Source organism: Solanum tuberosum, unplaced genomic scaffold (assembly GCF_000226075.1).
Source record: "Solanum tuberosum cultivar DM 1-3 516 R44 unplaced genomic scaffold, SolTub_3.0 scf00060, whole genome shotgun sequence".
Classification (NCBI taxonomy): Eukaryota; Viridiplantae; Streptophyta; class Magnoliopsida; order Solanales; family Solanaceae; genus Solanum; species Solanum tuberosum.
Genome location: NW_006238985.1, coordinates 424,939 through 452,449, shown reverse-complemented (window position 1 = coordinate 452,449; position 27,511 = coordinate 424,939). Strand labels below are relative to the sequence as shown.

The 27,511-nt window shown below is 31.9% G+C and overlaps 3 protein-coding genes and 1 pseudogene across 8 annotated transcripts; all 4 read left to right on the top strand.

Annotated features, from left to right (window-relative positions):
• LOC102604701 (desiccation-related protein PCC13-62-like) overlaps positions 1-1,387 on the top strand; it is a 3,477-nt pseudogene extending 2,090 nt beyond the window's left edge.
• A 3,903-nt stretch (positions 1,388-5,290) lies between these two features.
• Positions 5,291-6,667, top strand: LOC102602243 (desiccation-related protein PCC13-62-like). The gene is made up of 3 exons (XM_006344597.2): positions 5,291-5,686; positions 5,794-6,019; positions 6,094-6,667. The coding sequence occupies exons 1-3, from the start codon at positions 5,328-5,330 to the stop codon at positions 6,511-6,513; spliced, it is 1,005 nt and encodes a 334-aa protein (XP_006344659.1). The 5' UTR covers positions 5,291-5,327; the 3' UTR covers positions 6,514-6,667.
• A 664-nt stretch (positions 6,668-7,331) lies between these two features.
• LOC102601694 (pentatricopeptide repeat-containing protein At5g14770, mitochondrial) lies at positions 7,332-14,137 on the top strand. Of its 6 annotated transcripts, none has more exons than XM_015307513.1 (7): positions 7,332-10,675; positions 11,227-11,319; positions 11,900-11,955; positions 12,033-12,217; positions 12,293-12,617; positions 12,830-12,940; positions 13,871-14,137. In XM_015307513.1, the coding sequence occupies exon 1, from the start codon at positions 7,382-7,384 to the stop codon at positions 10,487-10,489; it is 3,108 nt and encodes a 1,035-aa protein (XP_015162999.1). In that variant the 5' UTR covers positions 7,332-7,381; the 3' UTR covers positions 10,490-10,675; positions 11,227-11,319; positions 11,900-11,955; positions 12,033-12,217; positions 12,293-12,617; positions 12,830-12,940; positions 13,871-14,137. The 6 variants fall into 6 exon arrangements, with proteins under 6 accessions (XP_015162999.1, XP_015163000.1, XP_015163002.1 ...); XM_015307514.1 differs by having other exon boundaries at positions 12,293-12,621; XM_015307516.1 differs by having other exon boundaries at positions 12,042-12,217; positions 12,293-12,940.
• A 4,089-nt stretch (positions 14,138-18,226) lies between these two features.
• LOC102600777 (rapid alkalinization factor) lies at positions 18,227-19,047 on the top strand. The gene has a single exon (XM_006344594.2). The coding sequence runs from the start codon at positions 18,382-18,384 to the stop codon at positions 18,724-18,726; it is 345 nt and encodes a 114-aa protein (XP_006344656.1). The 5' UTR covers positions 18,227-18,381; the 3' UTR covers positions 18,727-19,047.
• Positions 19,048-27,511: the final 8,464 nt, after the last annotated feature.

The window sequence follows — 27,511 nt, the reverse complement described above, 5'->3', positions numbered from 1 at the left end:
TTTCTTTTGTATTAAACTCTCAGATTTGATATATTCAGTTATAGTATATGGGTATTCCCCATCTTTTCAGATTTATTTATGATTTAGCTTCCGCATCAGTTTATTATCTTTAGTATGCTCATGATCATGCCAGCAGGGTTAGCTTGGGATCACTTGTGGTCCTAGGTCCCGTGTTCACGTCTCGGGGGTAGCTCGGGGCGTGACATGAATAATTTGGAGCCTTGACGTCGCATATCCAAATTTCAAACCATGATATTAAATTGCATGTTCAAACGAAAACTAAGTTTTATGTACCATGGTGCGAAGTGTTTATCCAATTAGGTTGTGTAATGTGTGTTTGGTTGTTTTGCAGGTCACTTAACTCGACAGTTGGTGTTTTTCCAAGACCTTTGTTAGATCTTAGTGCTAAAAACTTTGCAAAGATATTTGACGATGCTTTAGGGCACAAATTGGTACCTCCATTTGATCCATATAGAGATAGTTTGAGCTACATGTTATCTTGCTATGTAATTCCATATGTTGGATTGGTTGGTTATGTTGGAACAAATCCCAATATCAATGGCTACGAAACCAAAAGGGTAAGTAAATATATATGTATTAATCCTCCACTCCCCTTCCCTACATGATTTACGAGAAAAAATTTAGCGGCGGGTGATCTTGAACTTTTGATCTTGATTGTCTCGTGGGCAAAATTTTAAGTTCAACAATTTTAACTTCTAACACTAAAGGTTTGCCCATGAGTGAAACAACGATCAAAAGTTCAAGACCGGCAAAAGATTTGAACAAATATGACTCTAAAGTTGGATGAAAATAACAAATATATTGAAAAAGTATAACGAAAGACAAATATACTAATTTGTAATAGTACAGGCAAAAATATGACTCTTTTCTGTTAATAAATTAGTTCATTTCCCTTTTTCATTGCAAATAATATATTTTTTTTCTTTTGTAGCTTTTGGCAGGATTATTAGGTGTTGAATCAGGACAAGACGTAGTTATCAGGATGTACCTCTACGAGAGAGCAACAAAATTAGTTCCGCCTTATCAATACACAGTGGCTGATTTCACCTCTCGTATATCATGACTAAGAAATAAATTAGGTAATTGCGGGATCAAAGATGAGGGCGTATACATTCAACCACCACTCGAGGCAGAGAACCGGACTAGAAGTAACGTATAATCAACTAATTTTGGTTCACTTTCCTACAAAAGAACTCCTGCTGAGATTTTAAGGATCGTATACAATTCTGGAGATGAACACGTGCCTGGTGGATTTTATCCTAAGGGTGCTAATGGAAAAATTGCAAAAGGAATTTCTGAAATAGCCATGAAAATGATTAAGTTATCATTATCTATAATTGTAATAAATTTTTATGAAATAAAATAAACATGTAGTATGGTGTTAATTTTGAAAGAATTTTCCAATAATTGCTTACATAAAGATGCTGTAAATGAAGTAAAATATTGTTTTATTTAATTTCCTTAACGTGTTGTTTAAAATTTTATATAAATATTTAATGGTGTTCCTTAATTTTTTCTCATTCCAAATCTCTTTGATAATATCACTAAGCAATCAAGAGTTTTCGGCCCCAATAGATCAAGGACAACATCATATTGGAAAGAAAAAATAAATGTTGTGCATGCAACTATATCTTATGCTGAAGAAAATAAGTAATTAAAGGTGTCCACTAATTCATTATATTATAACTATATAAAACGATGTTATGTAATATGTTTTATCCACTAATTTCATTATAACTGTGTATGAAAAAGTTATAAACGTGTGGCTGCGTAGTTGTGTATGCAATTTGTAGTCTTTTTATTTTTTTAAATTGAGAATTGGGAATGTGGGGAATCGAAGCTCTCAAACAAATTGAGAATTTAGGCACTCAACCAACTAAGTTAGTAAGATTCCTTATATATGTTTGTATTTTATAAATCGTCATTAAAAGAATTTTAATTTAGATACACAATTTTCATAATATTTAGCATGCTTATATATTTAATTGAACACATAATTATTTGGATTTAAGAACAATAATTATTAAATATAATAACTATATAAAAATGAAAGTGAATAATAAATATAGTTTAACTAAAAATTTCAAAATTATTTCATGATTAGTTCAATCAAACAATATTTTGGTGATCGAAACTAATTGGAAATTAATAGAAACTAAATTAACTATCTACCCAAAAATGTAAGCAGCAGTGTAGACATGAAAAAAACATTTTTAGTGGCTTGTTAACCATTTTATTCAATAAAATTAGAAACAAAATTTAGACATTTAGACAGAAGGTCCAAATCAAACAAAACAACGTAGCCCGAGCTCATCCATGCATCTCTCTATAAAAATAAGAAAAGAAATTTGAACTCGTCTCCGCATTCACATTAATGTTCTTATTTATTAGTTTCACATTAATTATTTATTAGTTATTGTTTCAAAAGGTAATTGTAGTTGTGTCCAATTACTTCCGAACATGTACATATTTCAATAAAATTAATGGCTTAAAATAAAAAAAAATTCTTTCATAATTGTTGTTTTTAATATAGTATTAATATAATATTATTATTTATAACCATATTGAGGATTATTTATAGCAATTTAGTTTAAGAAGATGTTAGCCTATTTTTAATAGATTACTTAGATGTTAATGTAAAAAAAAATATTTATTAGTATAAAAATTTGAATAGTTTAAATTTAAAATTCTAAAATGTTTCAATATTAAAAACTTTTCGCTTTGCTAGGCTTACTCATGAAATAGCCAAAATTTCATTTTCTAGATTATAAAAGAAAATAGTCGAACTTTGATTGCATTGTAAAATATCTTTTTAATTATATTGACATAAGAATAATTACGATTTTAAATATTAAATTTTAATTTTATGTAGAATTAGATCTAATGAAATTTAGCTTTAGCTTAAAAAGAAAAGAAGTGGATAACAATTCATATAGAAATAAAAATTCAAATTTTATTTCATAATTAGTCGAATCAAACAACATTCCTGCCAAAACGAAACTAGTTATTAATTGGAAATTGATAGAAACTAAGAACTACGATAGAAACAAATATGTGATCAATAAGATATTGATCCCACACTTGTTTTTATTAGTGAATATTCTTAATTCCTCCTTGTTGTGTTGGCGGATGCATGAATAACGAAACGCGGGCAAGGGTGAATCGATGAAGGAATGGCCATGGATGAGGATGGAAATTAGCAGGAGGATGAACAAATGGCCATGGGAGAGGAGGTAGCCATGGATGAGGATGAATCCATACTGGGTAGAGGCTATTTAGTCCTTTAGGTTGTCTACTAGTAGCACTTGCAAAAGATAAGTTGATAACTAAGACTATGTAAATCACAAAAGTAGCAATGTAATTTTTCTTGGCCATCATCTAAAAGTAAGTTTATCAACTTTTTTTAGATGAAATGTGAAGAGGTTGGTGTAGTGGGGGAATTATTCCATCTTGTCAAGCAAGAGATTCATTTGGTTTAGGAGAGTTTTTAAGTTTATCAACTAGTATTTGATTTTCTTTTATTTAGCTTAATCATAAGTGAAGTTTGTGTACAAATAGAATTCTTATAATAAGTGTAATAATCAATAAGATATATAATAGTAGTGATTATTGGATCAATAGAGTTTGCCTGAAAGTAATCTCTTTAATTTATATTTTAAATTTTAACAGAAACCAAATACTAATTGTTTACCCTTCACAGCTCGTCGACGTCGCACTTTTTGAATTTCAAAAATGAAAAAACTAAGAAATAGTGTTTTCTAAACATGCATCTTGTTTACAAAAAAAAAAAACTATTTCTTTTTTAAACCTTTACCCTTCGTGATATGTGAAATAACATACACTCCCTTGGCTTCTTTTTAGTTGTCATGTATTCTAAATATAGTTATTTCTATATACTTGTCAATTTTAAAAATCAAGAGAGAATTAATTATTTTTCCAACTTTGCTGTTGAAGTATTGCAAAATGTTATCATGACAACTAAAAAAAGAAGGCAGCACAAGGCGAGACATAAACTCCTAGGCTCGGGGCCTAAATCCTATGGATATACGGCCTATTTTCTTTCTTCTATTTTTTTTTAATTATTACTGTATTTTTTACTCTTCTTTTTTTGTAAATCTTCTTTTTATGATTATAGGTGGGAAAGAGGTGGAGTCTAGTTGGGGCATACAAAGTTTACGTTGTTCTGGTAAACATTAATTAAGTCTTCATAAAACAGGTTATGGAGAACAATTCATACAAAAATGAAAATTCAGATTTTATTTCATAACAAGCTGAATCAAACAACATTGAAAATCAGTAAAAATTTAATAATGTGATCAATAATATCTTAAAAGACATAAATTAACTTAGAAACAAATATGTGATCAATAACATATTGATCCAATTCACTTGTTTTCATTAGTGAATATTCTTAATTCTTCCCTGCTTCTTCGTCTCCTTTAGGTGGAGACGGAGCTGGTGGATACCCGAATGACCATGGAAAACGATAAGCCCACAAATAAGGAAACCTAGGATGAAAGAAACCAGTAGGCATTTGAGGAAGAACAAATGGCCATTGATGAGGATGGTAACCACCATAAACGAATGGCCATGGACGAGGAAATATCCAGGGATGTGTATATTGAATCCATGGAAAGTAACTATCTAGTCCCTTAGCTTGTGGAGTAGTAGTACTAGTTTCATCATTTGAGGATGAATCAGAAATTTCACTTGCAAAAGCTAAGTTGACAAGTAGGAAAATGCAAATGACAAATGTAACAAGGCAATTTTTCTTGGCCATGGTTAATATATTGTAGTATTAACTCTCTAAAGATGAAATGTGAAGGTTGATGTAGTGGGGATTTTATAGGGTTGTCAAGCAAAAGATTCATTTAACTTAGGAGATTTTTTAAGTTCATCAACTATTTGATTTTCTTTTAATCATGTTAATCATAAAAAGTTTGTGTACAAATAAAATAGAATTCTTAATTAAAACAAGTGTAATGATCAAGAAGATACTCACTCTATTCCTAAATAAGTGATGTTTTTAACTTGAACACACTCGTTAAGTTGTTGAGTTTCCAGGCTTAATTTATCTTTCTTCTATTTTGTTGTAGGTTGAAGGCAGGTAGAGTTTAGCTAAGGCATATAAACTTCACATTGTTTTGGTTAGTCACTAATAAGGTGTTTATTGATAGAAATCCAAATCACATTGCTTAAAATTAGGTATAAAGTATGTCGTAATACATAGTATATATCCCTATAAACTCTCTTTTATTCTTCATTACAACTTAATTAACCAACAAAAAAAAAAAGAAACACTAAAGATGTCTATAATATCAATTACTTCACCTTCCCATCTTTTAATAACAATATTTATGATTTTGTTGTCAAGCAAGATGTTCTGCATTTCACTTTCTCAAAATCTTCTTTGTCCAACTGGGACTCCGAAGGTCGGACTCCCAGTAACCAAAGAAGATATTGACTTGTTGCAATTCTCTGAGAATTTAGAGTTTTTGGAAGCTGAATACTTCTTGTGGGCTGTACATGGTTATGGTCTTGATATTGTAGCACCAGAATTAGCCATGGGAGGGCCTCCTCCCATTGGTGTCCGCAAAGCAAATCTTGATTTTTTTACAAGTAACATCATCAATGAGTTTGCCATGCAAGAAGTTGGTCATCTAAGGTCCGTTCTTATCCCAGTTTAACTTATATACACTGACAATATTAAAAAAGACTTACGTCAGGTCACTCAAACGATAACTAATTTGTTCTGTTTTGGGATAATTGCAGGGCACTTAGATCGAAAGTAGGTGGTTTGCCAAGACCTTTGATGGATCTAAGTTCTAGACACTTTGCACATCTATTTGATGAAGCATTCGGTTACAAATTACAACCCCCATTTGATCCTTATAGAGATAGTCTCAATTTCATGTTGTCTTGCTATGCACTACCATATGCTGCATTAGTTGGCTATGTTGGTACAAATCCCCTCATCCAAGGCTATGAATCAAAAAGGGTAAAGAATAAATCTTAAATTTTCATTAAGTATTCGAGATTTAGTAATAATTCAACTTGTCTTTGTTACTGCAGCTTTTGGCAGGACTATTAGGTGTTGAATCAGGACAAGACGCAATGATCAGAATGTACCTTTACGAGAGAGCTGGAAAAGTAGTATACCCTTACAGACACACTGTGGCGGAGTTCACAATCCACATTTCCAATTTAAGAAACCGTTTGGCAATGTGTGGTATTAAAGACGAAGGCTTGTTCGTGCCATGGCAGCTTGGTGCAGAGAATCGGACTACAACAAACATATTATCAGCTGATTTCTATTCTCTTTCTCAGTGGCGAACTCCTGAAGAGATTCTAAGGATTATGTACAACACTGGTAGTGAAAATGCTCATGGCGGGTTCTTTCCTCGTGGTGCTAATGGCAACATTGCTAAAAATTTGTTAAAACTAGAGTGCGGGATAAAAAATGCTACAAAAAAAATCGAAAGAAAACACTAATTAAATCTTAGAAATTAGATCAATGTCGGCTAGTTGACTAGCTGGACTTTCATTTTGTTGGTGAAGGTTTGATTGTCTGTCTTGTAATACTCTCGCTAATTTCCCATTCACTTCCCCTCTCTGTGTAATAAAAGAAGTTCAGAAAAGTTATTTACATGTGTTTGTTATTTGTAATGTCAAAAATAACAAACACAAATGTATGTTGTTCTTCAATATAACTCATTTACTAGTAATATCAAGGGTATATTGCATTCGATTTACTTTATATTATTATGTTTGGTGTGATGATGTCATGAGTTGAATTAAAGGAAATAGTGAAGATTTATATAGTCGATCTCAATTTATTTTAAACTGAGGAGTATTTTTGTTGTTCGATTCACATTTTGAAAGTTGAAATAATGCACCTTGATAAGATAATAAAAACATATTTGATGGATGGTCAAGTAGAACCATCTCCTATAAAAGTACAACAAGCTAGTTTTAACCTTGCTCACTAAGAGCTTGTTTGGATTGACTTAAAAAAATTAGTAATTTATAAGTCAAAAATAATAAGTCTGAAATGATTTTTAAGTTAAAAAATAAAAAGTAGGGAAAACCTACTTTTGATTTTCTCCACTTTTTATTTTTAACTTATTTTAAGTCATTTTTAATCTTGCTAAACAAATTCTACCTTATTTTAAGTTATTTATCAAAAAATTCAGAAATCAAAAACTGACTTAAAAATAGGTTTAATCAACTATTAAGCTAATCCAAACATCCTCTTAATATATAGTCAAATATGTGTCAAAATTGAGCTATTACTACAACTTGTGCCGGAAAATAACAGCTCCACATATACGCCCGCGGGAATGGTGGCAACTGCGAGACAATGAACTCACATCGGCATTTCATCAAACAGTTGATAGGCAGGACAAAGAGCCTCCCTCTGCTCTCCGTTGCTATCTCATTGCAGCTCAGAATATGCCTCCCATTCTCTTCATCGGCAACGCCCACCGGTACACCAATCCAAACTCATCCAAAGAAAAGCCTCCACACCTCCTTTTTCTGCACACTTGTCCATCTATTCCTTCGCTGCCATCGCCTTTCCAGAGCCACGGAAACGTTCTCTTCAATGAGAAATTACAATCTTGTCCCTGACCTTCCTTCATGGAATCGTCTCTTGCATCATTTCAATTCTGCAGGTCTGGTTGATCAGGTAATTGTCCTTTATTCTGATATGCTTGCTTGTGGAGTCGCTTCTAATGTGGTTACTCGCAATATAGTCGTGCATTCGCTTTGCAAAGTTGGGAAACTGGAAAAAGCGCTTGAATTACTTAGAGAGAACGAAAGTGACACTGTTACTTATAACACTTTGATATGGGGGTTCTGCAGAATTGGGTTTGTTGAAATGGGTTTTGGATTGGTGTCTGATATGTTAAAGAAGGGTATTTTCATAGACACTATCACTTGTAATATATTAATTAAGGGGTTTTGTGATAAGGGTCTTTTGTATAATGCAGAATCGGTGATGGAAATGTTGAGTGATAAACATAGGGGCGTTTGTAAAGACGTTGTCGGTTTTAACACTCTGATTCATGGATATTGTAAGGCTGTTGAGATGAGTGGTGGATTTGAGATGATGGAGAGGATGAAAAGAGAAGGTTTATCACCTGACATTGTTACATATAATACTCTGATTAATGGTTTCGGCATAATGGGAGATTTTGATGCTGCAAATTGTATCATGGATGAGCTCTTGGACTCTAATGAAAATGTGAATGTTAGTTATGTCAGTGATGAAGAAAAACATGACTATGATGATGGTGAAAATAAGGGGCTGGTAGTAGGAGACTTGGGTTTAGAACCAAATACTATTACATACACCACATTGATTAGTAAATATGTTAAGTGGTTTCAGTTTGAGAAAGCATTTGCTACATATGAAGAAATGACAAGGCTTGGCTTCTTCTATGACATTGTTACTTATAATTCCCTTATATATGGTCTTTGTAAAAATGAACGGTTTCATGAGGCCAAATTACTTCTTGATGAGATGAGAAGAGTGGGTGTGGATCCTAATCACGTGACATACTCTATTTTTATTCATCACTTGTACAAAAATAAGGCCGAAAAGGTTGCTGCTAACTTCCAAAGTCAAATAGTGATTAGAGGAGTGCCTTTCGATGTTGTCTTGTTTACCTCTTTGATAAATGGGCTTTTTAAAATTGGAAAATCCAGGGAGGCAAAAGACGTGTTTCAGACACTCTTGAAGTCTAACATAACTCCAAATCATATTACCTATACTGCATTGGTTGATGGGCACTGCAAATCTGGTGACTTAAAGAGTGTAGAGATTTTACTGCAACAAATGGAACAGAAAGGTGTTTTACCAAATGTTGTCACATTCTCTTCTGTAATTAATGGTTATGCCAAAAGTGGAATGGTTGAGGCAGCTATTGAAATTATGAGGAAAATGGTAAGCATAAATGTTAACCCTAATGTTTTCACATATAATACCCTGATTGATGGCTGCTTTAAGGCTGGTAAACATGATATGGCTCTTGCTCTGTATGAGGAAATGCAGTCGAATGGTGTTGAGGAAAATGAATTCTTGTTAGATACATTTTTGAATAATTTGAAAAAACTGGGTAAAATGGATGAAGCTGAGGCCATTTTTATGGATATGGTATCTAAGGGTTTGTCACCCGATCATGTGAATTACACATCATTGATGGATGGACTCTTCAAAAAAGGGAAGGAGTCAGATGCTCTTCAATTGGTCGAAGAGATGAAAGAGAAAAAAATATGCTTTGACACAATAGCATGCAATGTACTTCTTAACGGATTATTGGGAATTGGTCAGTATGAGGTACAGTCTGTTTATGCTGAAATTAGAAAACTTGGTCTAGTTCCAGATATTCAAACTTTCAATTCTTTAATTGATGCTTACTGCAAAGAGGGGAAGCTGGAAAGTGCTGTCAAAGTCTGGGTAGAAATGAAGAGCAGTGGGATAATGCCTAATTCAATCACTTGTAATATATTGGTGAAGGGACTTTGTGAAGTAGGTGATATTGAAAAAGCAATGGATTTGTTAGCGGATGTGGTGACAATTGGTTTTCGTCCTTCACCAGCTATTCACAAAATTGTTCTCGATGCTGCTTCAGGCCATACAAGAGCAGATATAATCCTGAGAATGCATGAGCGGCTTGTAGGCATGGGACTTAAGCTTGATCAGACTGTTCACAACACTCTTATTGCTGTTTTATGCAAGCTTGGGATGACCAGAAAGGCAATGTCAGTACTAGAAAACATGAGAGAAAGAGGATTTTCAGCTGATACTACCACTTATAATGCCTTCATACGTGGATATTGCAAAAGTTACCAATTCCAAAAGGTTTTTGCAACATATTCTGAGATGCTGGCTAAAGGAGTTCCTCCTAATGTTGCAACATACAACACTATGTTAGCATCTCTGTCAGCCGTTGGACTGATGAATGAAGCAGCTGATTTGTTCAATGAAATGAAGGGAAGGGGTTTTGTCCCTAATGCTAATACATATGACATTTTAGTCTCTGGCCATGGGAAAATTGGAAATAAAAAGGAATCCATCAAACTTTACTGTGAGATGATTACAAAAGGTTTTGTTCCTCGCACTAGTACCTATAATGTACTCATCTTTGACTTTGCAAAGGCAGGAAAAATGAGACAGGCCCAGGAACTAATGCACGAGATGCAAGTCAGAGGGGTAATACCAAATTCTTCAACATATGACATACTATTAGTTGGATGGTGCAAGCTATCAAAAAGGCCAGAGCTTGAAAGGTCATTGAGACTATCATGCCGGAGTGAGGTAAGAAAGTTACTTGAAGAGATGAAAGATAAAGGTTTCACTCCAAAAGAAACCACCCTTTGTTATATCAATCCTGGGTTTTCAAAATCGGGAGAAAATGATACAGAATGGTGGTTGAACAGATGGCACAAGACAAAGCAGAGTTGATTCTTGAAAAAATAAGAAGTTTCTTAACGATGGAATTTCTATTATTTTTTTGGTTTCTCTCTTGAAACATCAGGTTAAGTTATGTGGATGAGAGAACCGAGCAGATGAGAAGAAACAAATAATGCAAAGGACCTGAAGAAAAAGGAGAGAAATCAGGACATTTATATCTGCTTTTCAAGAATTTTCGTAAGTTATTCTTTCCCATTTTTTTTGGTTTCTACCTCATTTACTTCTACTCAATTGTATTGGAAGTCAAAACTGTTCTATATTCATTGCCTACAAAAAATAAGCTTTTCCCTTAATGCAATCCATTTACAATGATTATGTTTAGAGCTACAAATTCAGAAACTATACAAGATCATCAATCCTAAATCATGTAGATGCTGTAAAGAGAAGTCTTTCAAGTTACTAAGCGTATTGGTTTTGATCATAGATGGCAAAAGATATTTGTTAGTGTAGAATTTCTTTTTTTCATTTTCCACACAATTTGTGACAACCTACAGGAAAAATATGACATTTAATTGGGGAATATGGGGTAGTTTGGTATGCAAAAAAAGTGTTAATGACAACAACAATGATGATTCAATCCCCAAGGACCAAACTTGTCAGGTCAATTATATGATATGTGGATTAAGATTTTTACTTTATGCTGGTATATTAACATGCTTGAGTAAATTTCAATTGCTCCTCTTGTAAAAGGAAGACACAAATACTTGACATGATTTTTCTAAATATAGAGCCAACATGATGAGAGCTTGAAGCAAAGTTTCGAGGAAAAGTCTGCAGTTGAAGCTAAATGCCAGAACATGTATGAACCATTGAATACAGTGGTAAGAAGAGAAAGTGTTTTAGTTGTTTGTTCCACGTCTGCTTACTGGAGTTGAAATTAGCTTTTTCCGTTCCAAATAGAAAAAATGGCATACAGTCCCACATTGGTTGGAGAATGGACTGGTGGTTTGCTTATATGGACTTGGGCAATTCTCCACTCACGAGCTAACTTTTGGGGTTGAGTTATGCCCAAGTGCCATATATTAACATGGTATCATATGCAGGTTCTTCCCCATTTGGTTTCCCGGTCCACATTCCAATCGGCCTAGACGTGAAGGGGTATGTTAGAGTGGGTTGTAGTCCCGCATTGGTTGGGGAATGGACTGGTGATTTGCTTATATGGACTTTGACAATCCTCCCTTCATGAGCTAGTTTTTGGGCTTGAGTTAGGCCCAAGTGTCATATCTTTACAAGCATGAATGGGGTTGTCGAAGTTTAGGGTGTTTATATAGCTCCCAATTCCCATGAGGGCAAGCATGAAAAGACTGAAATGGTTAAAGTTATTTATAGGATATTTTCTTTCATCCATGTATATTGATTGGTAGGCTTTAACTTTGTTATTTGTGTGAACTTTTGGTGCAGAGAGATGTTTCAATTTTTGGCGGACTGCATTGAAGACTAAGATATTCACAGAGGAGGTAAATAACAAATCATGTAAATATTCTGTGGTTTGAATCACCAATCATTTAACTGAGTGCAAATGACTCTGATTTAGATCTTACAGCATGATGAAGACACTTTGAATTACCTCAAGATATCAAGTGGTGCTGGATTGTTGATCTAAAGGGTTATAAGTTTCACTTCTTTCTTTGATACATAACCTTTTCTCAAGAGTCCTGTCTTTACTAAAACCTATCACATGATTGATGATGATGAGCGTAAATTGGAGAAGGCCTTATGGTAGGTTTTAACTTCTTGGGTTTATATCATATGATCCTGTTATTGTTTGTTCATTTGATGTGGGATGTCTTGTAGGACCGACATTTGAATGGTACTATCCAAGTAAAGGCATGCCTCACAAGATCCTAAAAGGGAATTCAAAGAAGGGGTCAAAAGATGCTAAACCTATAATCAGGACCGGTACCTGCAAAAAAAAATTCAATACCTTTCATCCACCACAAATTGGCAAAGATGATGATGACAATAATGAAGATGTTGTAGATTCAACAGCTTTTATGCTATGTTGCCGTACCCGTATCAGATACTCAAAAAATGCACTACTTTTGGAGGATTTGACACAGACCTGTCTATATTTCTGAAGAGTTAGAGCAACAAAGCTATGATTTTGTTCAATTACGCTGTAGGTGATTCAGAATTTTTGCCTTTATTATTTGGGTGTGCTGATAGTTTTTTTGGTCTGTCCATATGATATTTCCAATTGTCCTTTTAGTCATCATCACTAAAGATGAGACGAATGTCTTTTGTGGAATTTTTCTAAGGTGAACGATGGAAATTGCCTGTTGTTTTTCTTTTAGTATGTTACTTATGTTTGTTTATTCAACATAACCGTAGAAGAGTGCCATAGCATAATTTGAAGAAGGTCAGCATGGAGAATGTCCTCCAAAGTGCAAACAGCAGTTTGTATTTTGCCCGATAGCTGGTTGAAGAAATGGAATGAAAATTGTATGCACTAATTATTTCTTTTAGAGTGCTTTTTTATTCCTAAGGAAGTTGCAATATGGGACTCCCTTTTTTTCCTGTTTATCTATCAAAATTGGATGATCAGTTTATGTTCCACATTGGAACTATGCTGCCCAAAGTTAAAATTGCACTGAAGTCGGCTAATGTTGTAAAGAAAGTATCTAGCATCAAGATCCAGACTTACGATACCTTCTTTCTGTATCTCAGATAGTCTGGTTTCTTAATTTTCTATATGGACGCATGTTTTTCTTCTTTGTCCTTACTGTTGCAGTAAATTGCCAACGTAATTGAGCTATGCTTGTGTGAGAGGGTTTTTAGTTATACCGTTAAAAAACGGTATAAACGTTGTTTGGTTCATTTTGTGGCTTCATTAATGGGCTATTCTTTTGTTGCCCATTCTCTGAGTTCAATTATATTGGCTGAAAATTGAACCTTTTTTTCTTTTCAAAACACATCAGCTCTGTCATGGAGCGAAATGAAAAGGGGCTTCAAAAGTGCTAATAGATACGGTCTCTGGTATTCTTAGTCTCTGGATGTCAGAAATGATCTAGTTCTGTCACTGCAAGAACAGAAAGATGCATAAAGTTCATTCGTTTAAGTTTGGGGCAGCTCTTACATGTGCAAATTTTCCTACTGTATTTTGGTTTTTAGCTTACGGCTCGACTGTTCTGGTATATTTTTTTGTGTGTGGGGTGCAATATGCCTGCTGAGGAAATCTATGGTTGCTAATCGTCATGCTACTGACACCACATTGAACTTGTTCTAGCATATGTGTTCATTGTGTCTCTCTGAAATTGCATTTGAGTTTTGCTCGATGGATTGTCTGCATTGTTTATAAACCCAACGGGTTATTGCTTCTTCATTTTCTCCTCTTTATCTCCGGCATTTTACCTACCAGACTTTCTGTATCAGGTGGCATTTGGTTTCCCATCTTTGAGCTTCTGCAACTCAGTTTTGTGGCCTTCAGCTAATGAGTTACATCAGCTCTTACAATGCCGGCATCAGTTAGTTTTCTTGGACTCGGACTCGTTCTCAGCACAGGCTCCACACAGCTAGTCGTTTATTTATTATACAGCTCAGTGAACATTCTTTCTTTCTTGTTAAAATTATTAGATGTGACAGATCATGAAATTTTCTTGATGATCTTTAGTGCTTTCCCATCAATAAAGAGAATTTCAGCGGTCTTGCAATCTTTTTTATACTTTGGATAATCCCTATAAAGCAGTAATTTAATTTGTTTACTTTTTGCAGAATAGTTGTTTCTTTGAGTAACATCATCCCATGAATTTTTAGGTGTTTAAATGGTTCCCTCTTATATGTCATAGGTCAATGAGAATTGAGCTAATTTTGGTGTGATACAGTGCACATTAGCATGATCCTAGGACAATGCTTACATGACAGGATGTCATTCAACTCTTCATTAAAAATTACAACTACTCTCAATTAAAAATCCATTTAGCCAATATTATAGGGTTTGGTAAAAGGGAATTTGGTATTCTCTAGGCATCTACAAATCAGTACAATATTACTAATAACTTATTGGATGCCTAAAAGTCAGCTAATAACTTCTACTTTAGTAAATACTCAATTAGTTAAAGCCTAAGCTTTATTATTTAAACTAATATTAGTTGTTCACTTTCTTCTTTACACGTCTCTTAAAAACTCATAAGTAAAAAAGATAGTGTTACTAATACAAACTTGTTTACACTCATATGAAACACATAAAGTACTTAAATTTCATTTGTTATGTTATTATATTGTTTTAGGAAATGGTTCAACCAACATAGCATTATCAAAGTTGGGGGAAATGAATGAAGTTACCAAAACAACTTATTAAAGCGCGCGCATACATATATATTTATATTATGTGGTGGCTAAATTCCCTTTAACAAAAGGCACTGAAAATAGTATGTATTAATTAGTTTTATGATAAAAATAATTAGGTTTGGTGCATTTTTGAGTAATTAATTGGAAAGATACAGCTGGCTTTGGCGTTTGTTTAGGGACGCGCATACACCGACCGATCCTGTGATCTGTTATACGGCCCCACCCACACACACTAATATAACGGATACTCAACTACACTTTTCAAACTCAATTTAACGCCATTACTCTTCCTTTTTCATCGCTTATTATTTATTGTGTTTCGATTATCAAATTATTTTGTGTTTTTGTTCTTTTTTATTTGGTAGGATTTGCGTTGCTTCTCTCATTAATTGTTATATTATTATTTTATTCTTTGAATTTACTACACTTGAGTCGAGGGTCTTTCAAAAACAATTTTTATACCTCCACAATATAGTAAGATCCGTGTAAATTGTATCTTCTCCAAACTCCTCTAGTGAAATTTCAGGGAATATGTTGGTGTTACACTATTTCCTCTGTTTCTGTTTTATTACTTATTTCTCATATTTTTTTTAGTATTGAATAACTACATATAAAGTAATATGTATCATTTTAATAAAATACACCTCTAATTAAAATTTTAATTCGAGTAATATAAAACAAATGTAAGTAGTACTCTTTTATCTTCTTCTTTTTTCCCCCAACTTTCTTAGTGATCATTTCGAGACTGACTTCTTTACCGTTGCCTTATTTGAAAATGTTATCTTGTCTCTTTTCTGTCTAAAACCTTGATTAATGTATTTTTGTTTTTATACTAGTAATATTTTCTAGATTATATAGTATAGTATAGATACACTAATATCCTTTAACTTGTAAAGATTTTCTCATTTTACAAGGTTAACCTATTACACACATCAAGTAAGTAAAACGTGAACCTAATAATTACTTCGATATAATATGCATGTCTACTTTTAACCTTAGATCACATGTTTAAGCGTGTGTTATGCTCAATCAATTTTTTTTTATTAAATCATGTGATCATAAATATAATATATATATAAAAAAAGAAGTAAAACAAGTAAATTGAAATGACCGGGAAGAAGTGTCATAAAATAGAGTAGCATTGCAGGAAAGTTTTATTCTTTGGCAAAACCAGATCTAGAAAAAATATTTAATTGTTGTGGTTAATCAATCATCAAAGTAAGTCAAATTAGTGTAACTAGTTAATTACTGACATACCTTTTATTTATTTTATTTAAATACTATAAAAATAAAAATAAACTGAGCAGAAACACAATGATTGATAACGGCGAATCTGTAACGGTGACGGAAATGAGCTGGACACAAAAGGCAGCTACCATAGGAAGAAGAGGGCAAAAACGTGTTTCGGTTGACAAAATTATTAGACGGACTAACTCTGCCGTCTTTGTTCTTTTATATTTAATTTTTTTTTACATAATCAACTCTTTTTTTTATTTTGAATAAAAAAATATTTACCTCTTTATTTTGTTGCAATATACTTGTCAGGTTTAGTCCCATATAAATTTGATAATTCGATCAAAATTCATGTAAATTAATTTCAATTTTTGACGATAAAAAAACGTAACAAGTATTTTGAGACGGAATTACGCGGCTACAGCGCTCCCACTATTCTTTTCTTCCTACTACGTGAGCGATTGACAACTCAGTCAACCGAATATCTTTTCGTTTTCTACCCAATTTGGACATTCTATTTCCTACTTATTACGATACTTGCCCCTACCTAACCTTATCAAAAGTTCATATACTGCCTTTTAATCTTTTTTTCTTATCCTTTCTTTTTCCTAGAGATATTGTTATCATAATAATATTAATTACGACCAACTTTATATCATTTTCAATCATTTTTGTTTGTTCTTGTTAAGGAATGATCATATACATTGCTCCTACTCATGGTTATTTTTCGTAATAAATAATTGCATATTTTTGTGTTTTCTTGATGTTTTATTTATGCTTTGCTTCAATTATAAGATTGATCAATCTAGCAATTATGTCTCTGTTTAAATTAGTTGAAATTAAATAAATAAATTTATGTGTATTAGTTCCACTAAGCTGAAAGCTTGTGCAAAAGAGAGAATATTATTGAACATTTAATATTTAAAAATCATAACAATGCTTCTTTTATGTATAATTCAAGGTAATAAGGAAAAATATTGTTTCATTAATGTTTAAATGAGGTGTCCTTCATTCACATTTTCTCTAGTAAGAACGTTTTCTAAAAAAAATTGTTATCCCCAAATTTAAAATTTGTAGAAGTAATTTTATAGTGAAAAGTAATTTTATTATATAAGATTATTTTAGCAAGAGATTTTCAAGTGGTTGATCAAAGACAATTTCAAAGTTAGCAAATTGATGATAAAATAAGTGTGCAGATTGATTATGTCCAACTAAATAGAATTACATACTAAGTAGTGGTAAGCACATTAACAAAGACCAATTTTCATTCTAATCTTTTTGGTGACATAAGAAACCACGCATTAGACAGTATTTTATACTAACTTTTAAATTATTGAACAATGTCAAATCATCCCTTGATTTGAGTTTTCTCAACATATAGTTACCTCATAGTCTCACTTTATATTTGAAAAGTACTTTTGTCAAAGAAAAAATTACTTAACAAATATTTTAAGTAATAACATTTTGTGTTTTTATTAGCTATTTGAAAAATCACTTTTGTTAGTATTACAAAAGCAACTTGCATTATAAAGTTTCGTAGTCACTCTTTCAAATATTGCTTTTTGGGCGCTCAATTACAAAAACAAATTATATAAAAATTTACTTCATAATTAGAATTATTCAAATAGATAAATTATTTAAAACACGCTTGTAAGATACACCGAGGAGCTTTATGAATCTGGAAAATAAATTGTAAGATACACCATTGAGCTTTATGAAACTTCCATCATAAATGTATTGCCAAAAATTATGTGATGTTAGCTTTTATTTGTATTATTAGGTAGTTTGGTAAATATCAATTTTTATTAAGAATATTTTTAAATTTTTTTAAAACAACTTGTATTTATACGAAATTGATCCAACAAGCTAATCCTTTTTGGTCCATATGAAAAACATCACATTATATATCAAGTACTATATTTTTTGCAAATATTTTTTTTAGTGGAAACTGTCAAACTCAATACGTGATTGGAATTTTCTCAATATTTGATAGCTACCTCACCATTTATTTATGTATGTATGTATAACGCTGGCTCTAATTTTTTTTAAAAAATTCTTCTTCTAAATATTCCGCGTTGAAATTAAAGTTAGTGGACATCCAATAAACCAAAGTATCAAAGTCTTCTAATCCTTCGTGGCAATTTGGAAATAAAGTCAAGTATTAGGGGTAGATAAACAACCACCTCTACTTATAATACAACTGGCCTTTCCCATTATAACTTGTCTTCTTCACAATTTGCAGAAATTAACAAATTTTCAACATCGAAAATACAGCAAAATCAGCCGTCCGAACCATAAACGAGAAGAATTAGCAAAAGGTTGCTTTAATTTCTCTTCATTTTTTTTCAATTCAAGGAAAAAAAATGGGAGTTCCTTCGTATTTGATTGTTTGTGTTCTTGTTGGAGCTTTTTTCATTTCAATGGCTGCCGCCGGCGACAATGGTAGCTACGATTGGATGGTGCCGGCGAGATCCGGTGAATGCAAGGGGAGTATTGCAGAGTGCATGGCTGAAGAGGATGAGTTTGCCCTTGACAGTGAGTCAAACAGGCGTATTTTAGCAACCAAAAATTACATCAGCTATGGTGCACTCCAGAAGAACAGTGTGCCGTGTTCTCGCCGTGGAGCTTCCTACTACAACTGCAAACCTGGAGCTCAAGCAAATCCCTACACTCGTGGATGCAGTGCTATTACTCGTTGCAGGAGCTAGGTTCTCTATTTTCTCTTCCTCTTCCACAGGATCCATAAAAAAATGTATTTCTCTTGGTATATTGAATTTTTATTTTTATTTTTATTTTCCTTTTTTTTTGGAGATGGGGTTTGTTTGGTATACGAATGAGGAGATGCTCTTAATGGGTATTGATTGTTGTCATAAACTTTTTTTTAAAAAATTATTTTTTCATTTTTTTCTCTTTTAATGGTGTTTCTATATACTACAGCTTATAGTAAAGTCTGTCAATAATTCAATTTAAACACACTGTTGGTACTATCTGTTTTTATTAATGATTTTGGCTTTTATTCTGTGTTTGCACAAATGGAGTAAACTTATTGCTGTTGATATTGAATGTAAATTATTGGCATTTCTGAGTTTTTTCCAGATCTGGATTTGAAATTGTGTTGTCTTCTTCTTACTACAGGGGACTGTTTGATATTGACTGTTATTTGATTTGATTTGTTAATAATTTGAGCTACTTAAAGAACTTTTGAATGTTGTGTTTGAATTTCCAGCTTTTCATTGTTCATAGTGTGAACAAAGAAAAGTTTTATGTGGATCTGTTTCCTTGTGTGGACCATCCATTTTGATTTTTTTTTCTTATGTTTACACTTTTTTACTTGCAATGTTTTTTTTTTTTTTTGAGAGAGAATAAAAGAATAAGGAAATGAGTCAAATGAGGGGAAAGGCTTGATGAAGATTTGAATTAGATTCCTTGCAGAAAGTATAGTAGATTAAAAAACAATGAAGGAATCAAATTAAGTTTTTTGAGTTAATTTAGTATTTTCCTTTTGGTATAAGATGAGAGATAAATTTGAATTATCTAGAACTAAGCAAGAGTTATTATAATTTAAACTAAGCAATGTTGTTTCTTAAGTTTTAACCAGAGTCATTTTTGTTGAAAAAAAGAGATAGAGATAAGAATATTTTTCTCATATTGAAGTAGAAAACTTACTAATTGAACATTATTGCTATTATTCGAGAAATTATTTTGTAGGTCACTTATAATCTGTTTCGATATTATTTGACTTGATATGATGGTCTGCTAGACTAAAATTCATTTCATTAAGATCTACTGAATCAGCAGTAGTTTTTCTGACAATAGTATAGTACAAATAATTTACATTTGTCAGTGTAAAATTGACCTAGGATAAAAGCAATTTATCATCATGTCAAGCAAATATAATTGACTTGAAAAATAGAGTAATAATCTGTTTATAAGCAATTAAATTGCACCTAACAATTTAAAAGAATTTAAATTTATGAGTGTATAAGTTTAAAGGTCTTTACTGTCGGCAAATAGTGAATGCGTTGTATTCATAATTATTGTAATAAGTAGTAAAATAATAGTGATGATCCACAAGGACCACAACTATGTTTTTGTATATCTCCAATTAGAGAGACAAAACAGAATTATAGTACAAAGCAATTAAGTATTATTACGAATATTGCAAAACCACCCATCAAGTCTATATTTCCTCTGTAGAAGCTCCCCATTCATTTTTTTATTTTTTTTAGTTTTGGCAATAATATCCTTCACCACACTTTTGTCCCAATTTATGTCAAAGGGTTCCGATATCGGTTTCATATCATATATTATTGATTTGATTTATTAGTTATCAATTTGTGTACGTGCTAAATTAATAATTGAACTAATAAAATATTCGTTATGTCTTTTCACAATTTCATTTTTGACTTAACCGGATAAAAAAATATCCTTCTAATTTTTCTTTCATTTTCTTATTTTCTTTGTTCGTATATATATAATTAATTGGCTCTTGTTTAATTGAAACAAGATTTGATGAAAAACTACACAAGAATAGAGTTCAAAAAACATAAATGAAGTGACAAAAAAAGGAAGATAGCTTGACGACATCTCTAATTATTGTGTTAGATGGACTTTCAAATCTCTGTCAAACAACCCAAAAAAACAAGTAAACTAATAATAATTGAGATTTGAAAATTTTAAATTTAAATTTTAGTGTAAGCAAATTAGACCTAAGTATTTGCAATTGTCAATAAGTTTTCATGGTACTCATAAGTTTCTCTTCTCTTTCCTTATTTCTTACCATCTTTTTTTCCCTGAAAGTGCTAACATGTTTTTGTTACATCTTTTCTTGGTGAAATCAAATGCAACAAGGAGATTGAAATATTTATACAATAGTTTGCTTCAAATAAGTAAATATCAATATTTTTTAAAAATTAATTCGAATATTATAATATAAAAAACAATTTGACTTTTCAAATAGTTACATTCCCATGAAATGAAAGGGGAGGAGTAATAAATATCAAACAAAAAAGAGCCTTGCCTAATGCCTATCACAATGTCAATTCTCCTTTTCCTTTTTCTAGTTAAAATCCTTTCGATGGCCCTTCAACTTTTGCTATTGGAAGTTTGAAAATATTTAGCACTTGAACTATTTTGTCCAAAAATTCAATCAAATCCTATAAAAAATAAATATATATTGCTATTTGAGATAAATTTAATAGCCATTTGATATTTTAATAAAAATGAAAGAATTAGATAATTTTTGAAAGAGTTTCTCTTCTCAATAGTTTTTTTTAAACAAGGAGGAAAATCTAAACTTTCATTTAACAAAAGAAATAGGAGAATTTCTTTTTAGCTTGAATAAGTTAAAAAGAAAACATGAAAACATTTTTCTTTAAAACAGAGAAAATAAAGTTTCTAGTACTTTTTATTTTTCCAATAAAATATCATCAACATTTGAAGAAATTATCTCTACCGACAATGTTCTAGAATTACAATAATAGTCAAATGACTAAAGGAACAAATTTACTCAAAGTTAATTTACCAATCTTTTCACACAATTTTGAAATATCAAAATGTTACATTATTGTACTAAAGAGATCTTCCCAACATAAAAATATCTTCCAACATAAGGTGTGAGTGTGAGTAGGGTTTGATACAAATCATGACAATGTCATTTCAAGTTTTAAAAAAATTAACAAAAAGATTTCATCAAAAGGTGGATGGCATTTGGTGGCTTTATTTATTTTGATTTTCATGTTCTTTAAAGTCTTCACATGCAGTCCATATACTCAATGATTTTACTCAAAAACATACAACAAAAGTATCAACTATATATCTTTAAAACTAGATTTGGTTTGTCTTTCAATTATTAGTTTTCTTTATGAAGCTTGTTGGTTGTTAATGAAAGGTTCATTTCAACCACCAATGTCATTCATTCATTCTACTTATTTTTCAAAATAAAAATATCATCATATTTACATTTTATTTATTTATTTTTACTTGAGGCCCCATCAGGATAAGAGCACAAAAGATATGTTGGGGTTGAGAATTTGGGGTGCGTCCTTCTTATGTCGATTTAGAATCAGCTAGGATAGAAATAAAACATTGATCAAACTCTTCTTTAGTATAAAGGTAATAGCTATGAATAATGATAACTTCCGAAAAAAAGTAAAGAATGAGACCTAACCTAAGAGTTTTATTAGGTTTTTCTAGAAAGGTCGATACACATTATTATTATTATTAGAAGTCAATACATCAAGTGTTCATTAAATTTGAGCAACAAAACATAGTTAAATATTCCAACTTTCATAGAATATTATCTAGAAAAATTAATAAGTCTTACATAAAGAGTTCGTTATATGTTCTTAACTAAGGATTTTACTCCCTCTTTTCCATTTTAATAATCACCTTAGCTTTAAAAATTGTCTCAAATAACCGGTACTTTAAAAATTTAAGATTAAACTGGACAATTATTTTTAAATTTACCCTTAATATTAAAGAAGCAATTCTTTTAAATACTTCTCAATTAAAAAAAAAACATCTACCGCAAGGGTAACTTAGTAAGCTATATTTTGTATTTATTATTTTTCTTAATGTGAATGAAAAACAAGCTAAAACAACAATTAAAATGGGACAAAGAGAAAAGATTAAGAAGCTTTTTTCTTTTTTTCAAAATTGAGCAAGACTCCATCCATCTCTATACTAATGATTTTTTCTTTCGTTCAATCATCACTTATTTGACCACATCTAGTTTCAAGATTGCCCTAACCTAACTTGATGTCACAATTAAGTTTGTGCTAATTATGATTTGAGGAAAAGACCATATTTATTGACACATTTAATTATTGAATGTTTATAAAAAAGATAATAATGTTACACAAATTACAATCAAAAATATTTTTCCGCTGCCGGGATTTGAACCCGGATTCCAATACTTAAGATAGAAATTGCCAGTGCTACAACGGATTACTTTGGTATTAATTTGGGAACAAAATGTATTTACCTATTTCGTGAATTCATCATTGGAAAAACTTTATTTTAAATTTATCTTTTATTCTTAATTAGATGATTTATAATCACAGAAATATCTATTAACTTATTTTAGTCATAACTATAAAAGTTCATACTTTATTTCATAAATTTCATATTATAATTAAAATGTATCACGTAAATTAAGATAGACAAAATAGTTAGATTGCATAAAAATGTTGAATGGGTTAGGCATTCTTCAAATTAAGTTTTAAGATTGTGTGTGTGGAGCACATTTCAAGGGTGTACTTGAAAATATCCGTCTTTTTACAGATCAAACCTCCTTTTCAATCACCCTCTCCATGCTTACTCATTTTTTGAAAGTCGTCATCCGAACCCGGATTCCAAACAGTGCAATAGCGGAACCTTTGGTAGTTGTTTAAGGAACAAATTTTAGTTGTCTTATTAAAGACATATAATTATTACTACATCACACATAACCTCAAAGTTTTATTTTGGATTTAAAAATAATGACCTTTCCCCTCTAAAGTTAAAGATAATTTTGTAATTTATATGTGTTTCTCGTCTTTGCAAACATAATTAACAATTATTTGGGTGCATAAATTGTACTTTATTATTTTGCTAGAACAAATTTAAAATAAGTGAAAACATTTTTAAAAATATAACTTACTCAAAAATTATTAGGGGATGAGTGAAATATGAAGAGGATAGTGAGGTGGTATTTTACATGACGTTCAACTCACCTAAATATCACACGGGTTTTAGTTAAGGTGCACGTCCGCTAGAAATAGGGATATATTTATGTTATATATAAGTCGGCCTTAAATGTTTGCAATTGTTTTTTTTTAATTTTCCACCTGGTATGGAAAAATATGTATTAAAAAAATTCCGCTGCCGGGATTTGAACCCGGATTCTTAACAAGATAGAATTGCCAGTGCTACAGCGGACTCATTTTGTGTTAGGGTTGGGAATAATTTTATTTCTATCTTTAGGAGAAATTTATTTCACATTTGTGCACAAAACAACCTTAAATTACATATAACACCCAAATTTTTTCTTTGAACAAATAAAACTTTTATTTTTCCTCTCGATTTAGGATAATTTCGCAAACTTAGAAAAAAATTAATGGTATATACTTTTCTTCTCTTTCTTTACTATTTTACTATCTTTTTCCCTCCTAAAATTTCTAACTTATTTGTCGTGTTTTGTGAATACCCCTGGATGATATAATACAAGCTTAAATGAAGAAGTGTGTATTCATATCGTCAATCCAACTTGTTGGAAAATTGGGACGCTATAAAGTAATTATTATTGTTGTTGATGTTAATATTGCGAACACCCCTACTATACTAGTATTTGAATATTATAGTCTAGTCACATATTCGAAAATTTGCCTAATACTGTCGCCAAAATTTTCAAAGATTTCAATGTAAAGAAAAGGATTATTACAAATCTATTGTTAGAAATGAAATTAATCAAGAAATACAAAAAAGAAGGTATATCTTGATCTATGCTAATGCAATTATTCTAATTAATGTTGTTCCTTTGTCTTCTTGATTTTCCAATTAACCAAACAGGGCTTGAAGCATTTTCATAATCATCAGGATACAATCTGATAACTTGTAGCTGCAAATTTCTGAGAGTAATTGCAAATTCTAATGCTTCATTCATTGCTTTTCGAGCACCATCAAGTGCTTCTACTATTTCTTGATTTACAATGTAATGTGAACATATTTGATTAAGTATGTTGCCGTGCCTTTGTTCATATCTTAAAACTCTGTCCTCAGCTTGTTCTAATGCTTGTGTTATTATCCTCAATTTCTCTGCTGCTATTTGCTTCTTTTGCCTTTTCCTCAAGATTGGCAAGTATAGCAAGAATGAAGATGCGAAGCTTATAATTGCAAAAGTAATGTTGTTATAATACATTGAGGTTCTGTTGAGAATTCATCTAAAGTAGATGAGTTGTTGTTGAAGTGAAATAACAGAAAGGGGAATTAATTGTTTGCTTTGAATCAATAGGGGAATAACTTCATATCACTTGCTTGAAGTGAATTATATTCCTTCCGGTAAAGGAAATGAAAGAATATGGGAGCTGTAAATTAGACAGAATGCATGGAGTGCGCATCCGGGGAGGGTACTATGAGATGGCAGACGTACTCACACAATGAGTAGCAACAACAACTTGTAAGAAGATCATTGCCTCAGCCTTTAAATTCTGTCTTTCAGGTGGACCTTTGATGCATATATCACACCTGTGCATTATGTACCAGGTAAATGACATAAACTAAGAAAGTGAACTCATTGCAAGTAAGAAAAACCTGTGTATTTTCATAAAGGCAAACATCAACAGTAAGCATGAATTGAAAGAGATATTAGCAATGGGATGCATTTGGCACATCTTTACATGCATAGGAAGTCATTTTTTTACCTCAAACTGCTACAAATGAATCTCGTCTTTAATGTGGCATGTCCTGTGATAAAACGAGTACCTGAAACCTCAATTTAGAGACTAACTTAAGAGGAGTCAAATACTCCTTAGAAACAACATTTACAGTGCTGTGGGCATTCTTTGCCTCCACACCCACCCCGAAAGGGAAAGTGGAAGAAAATTAACAGAAAAGCACAAGCACACTTCCTTGACATGAAGCAGCTTGTAAGGAACAAAAGAGAAACCACGATAGCCAGTGTGTCGTGACATACATGAGACATTTCTCCATAAGAAAGTGCTCCCCAAAGTACTACACAAGTGTCTTGGCTCTACAGCAAGAAGTGTTAAATTCCATATCTGTTGAACATAACCAAAACATAAGATGGAAACCACAGTACTAATTGAAGTCGTTCATCTTACAACCTAAAGCAATCAGATAACATCTTATATGTTTGTTTTGTCTGCTCCTCACTTCTTTGACTTGGTAGAAGCATAAATGTTCTTGGCAAGTTTGCATACAGAACTGTTTCACAAAAAATCAAACAGCTTAAAAATACATGTAGTGCCTCTTGATGCCAATGTCTCAGATCTATAGATAAACATGACTCTTCTGAATAATTTAAGTTGAATAAGAGAGCATTTGGTGTAAGCGTTTCAAAACCAAACTTTATGCACTGCAGGATAAACTCTGCTAAACCAAGGAGAAGGCATGAGGTTCCTTATCAAAGCTATTCATCTATTAATACTTTGACAATGTCAGACTTCCTTTCACCATATCTATTTTCCTAGTAAGTGCACTAAAATCCTATCATCAACTTCTACCTTATTTGTTACCTGTGTCATTATTATGTTTACTTTTCTTGAAGACACTTTGTACATTCATTTAACATTTTGTAATGAGAACCATTTTGACCCTACGATGTTTAGCATTTTTAAAAAATATGATTCTAGGATTAGCTCCTAAGTTTTTAAAGTCAATCACTTCATAAAAAATGTCAAACAGACTAGAAAAGGTGAAACAATGAAATGTAATCAAGCCAAAATTTATGTGGACATCAAAGTTGAATCCATGTTAGATTAGAATTAAGAGGTTTCATAACCCTTTTCCATGCCTAAAAATTCACAATATTTAAGTATTCAGAGAAATTATGTCTTTAGCTTTTGAATTCTAACATAGAACTTCCAATTTTACAAAGAACAGCACTGATTTAAGGCCTATTCTAGGTTATTTTTCTCCAAAAAAGTTGGGAAATTGCTCATCTCACAATCCCAAACATTACTATAAATGATGAACCATTTTGTTCTCTTGGAATTAAGTAGAATGATTCTTCTCAAGATTAAACCACATATAAAAAAGAATCAAATAAACTGACCACACTCTGCTGCTACTTTTCCATCCCGACCAGCCTCTTGATAATAAATAAGCCTCCAGACTCTGTAAAGGTTACAACAGCTTGACCAAGAAGCATAACTGAAACAGTAACAATGTAGTCTTTTTTGGAAGTGAAGTTTACTAAAAATATTCTTTTTCAGAAGGATTGAGGCAGGAATTAAATATTAGAGTCAAAACCTAGATTGGGATACCACAATATATTCTAAATGAACAAACCATCTTATATTAGAATCATCTATTAGTATATTTTATCAGACAGTACAGAGACTGGAAATCACCGAAACTAATTCAACCAACAAAAACAAATACTACGCCTCAATGCCAAACTAGTAGGATGAATCCTCAGCTGGACCAAGTTCAGATAAATAACCTGAGATTGATCCAACTTGATTCACACAAAAATGAGAAGAATAAGTTCAACGATGAATTTTCTCTTCATGAACATGAGGGAATATACACATATCACTCTAAATATTGAATATTGAATGCAAAGGATCAAAGACCTACAGATATGCAATAACCTGTTAAATAAGATACAAGCATTTTCCATCTAACATATCACCTGCCTCAGATGTACTCTGATTTTGGCAACTGAAAAGAAGTTTGAAAAAGATAATGTTACCAAATGATAAGGGAAAACATATGTATTAAAAAAAACTCCGCTGCCGGGATTCTTCAACAAGATAGAATTGCCAGTGC

Bases quoted from the DNA above. Each gene is read 5' to 3' on its own strand.
- LOC102602243 (XM_006344597.2), top strand. From the start codon at position 5,328: ATGTCTATAATATCAATTACTTCACCTTCCCATCTTTTAATAACAATA. The intron at 5,687-5,793 runs GTCCGTTCTTAT...GGATAATTGCAG, and splicing joins CAAGAAGTTGGTCATCTAAG to GGCACTTAGATCGAAAGTAG. The intron at 6,020-6,093 runs GTAAAGAATAAA...TTGTTACTGCAG, and splicing joins AAGGCTATGAATCAAAAAGG to CTTTTGGCAGGACTATTAGG.
- LOC102601694 (XM_006344595.2), top strand. From the start codon at position 7,382: ATGAACTCACATCGGCATTTCATCAAACAGTTGATAGGCAGGACAAAG.
- LOC102600777 (XM_006344594.2), top strand. From the start codon at position 18,382: ATGGGAGTTCCTTCGTATTTGATTGTTTGTGTTCTTGTTGGAGCTTTT.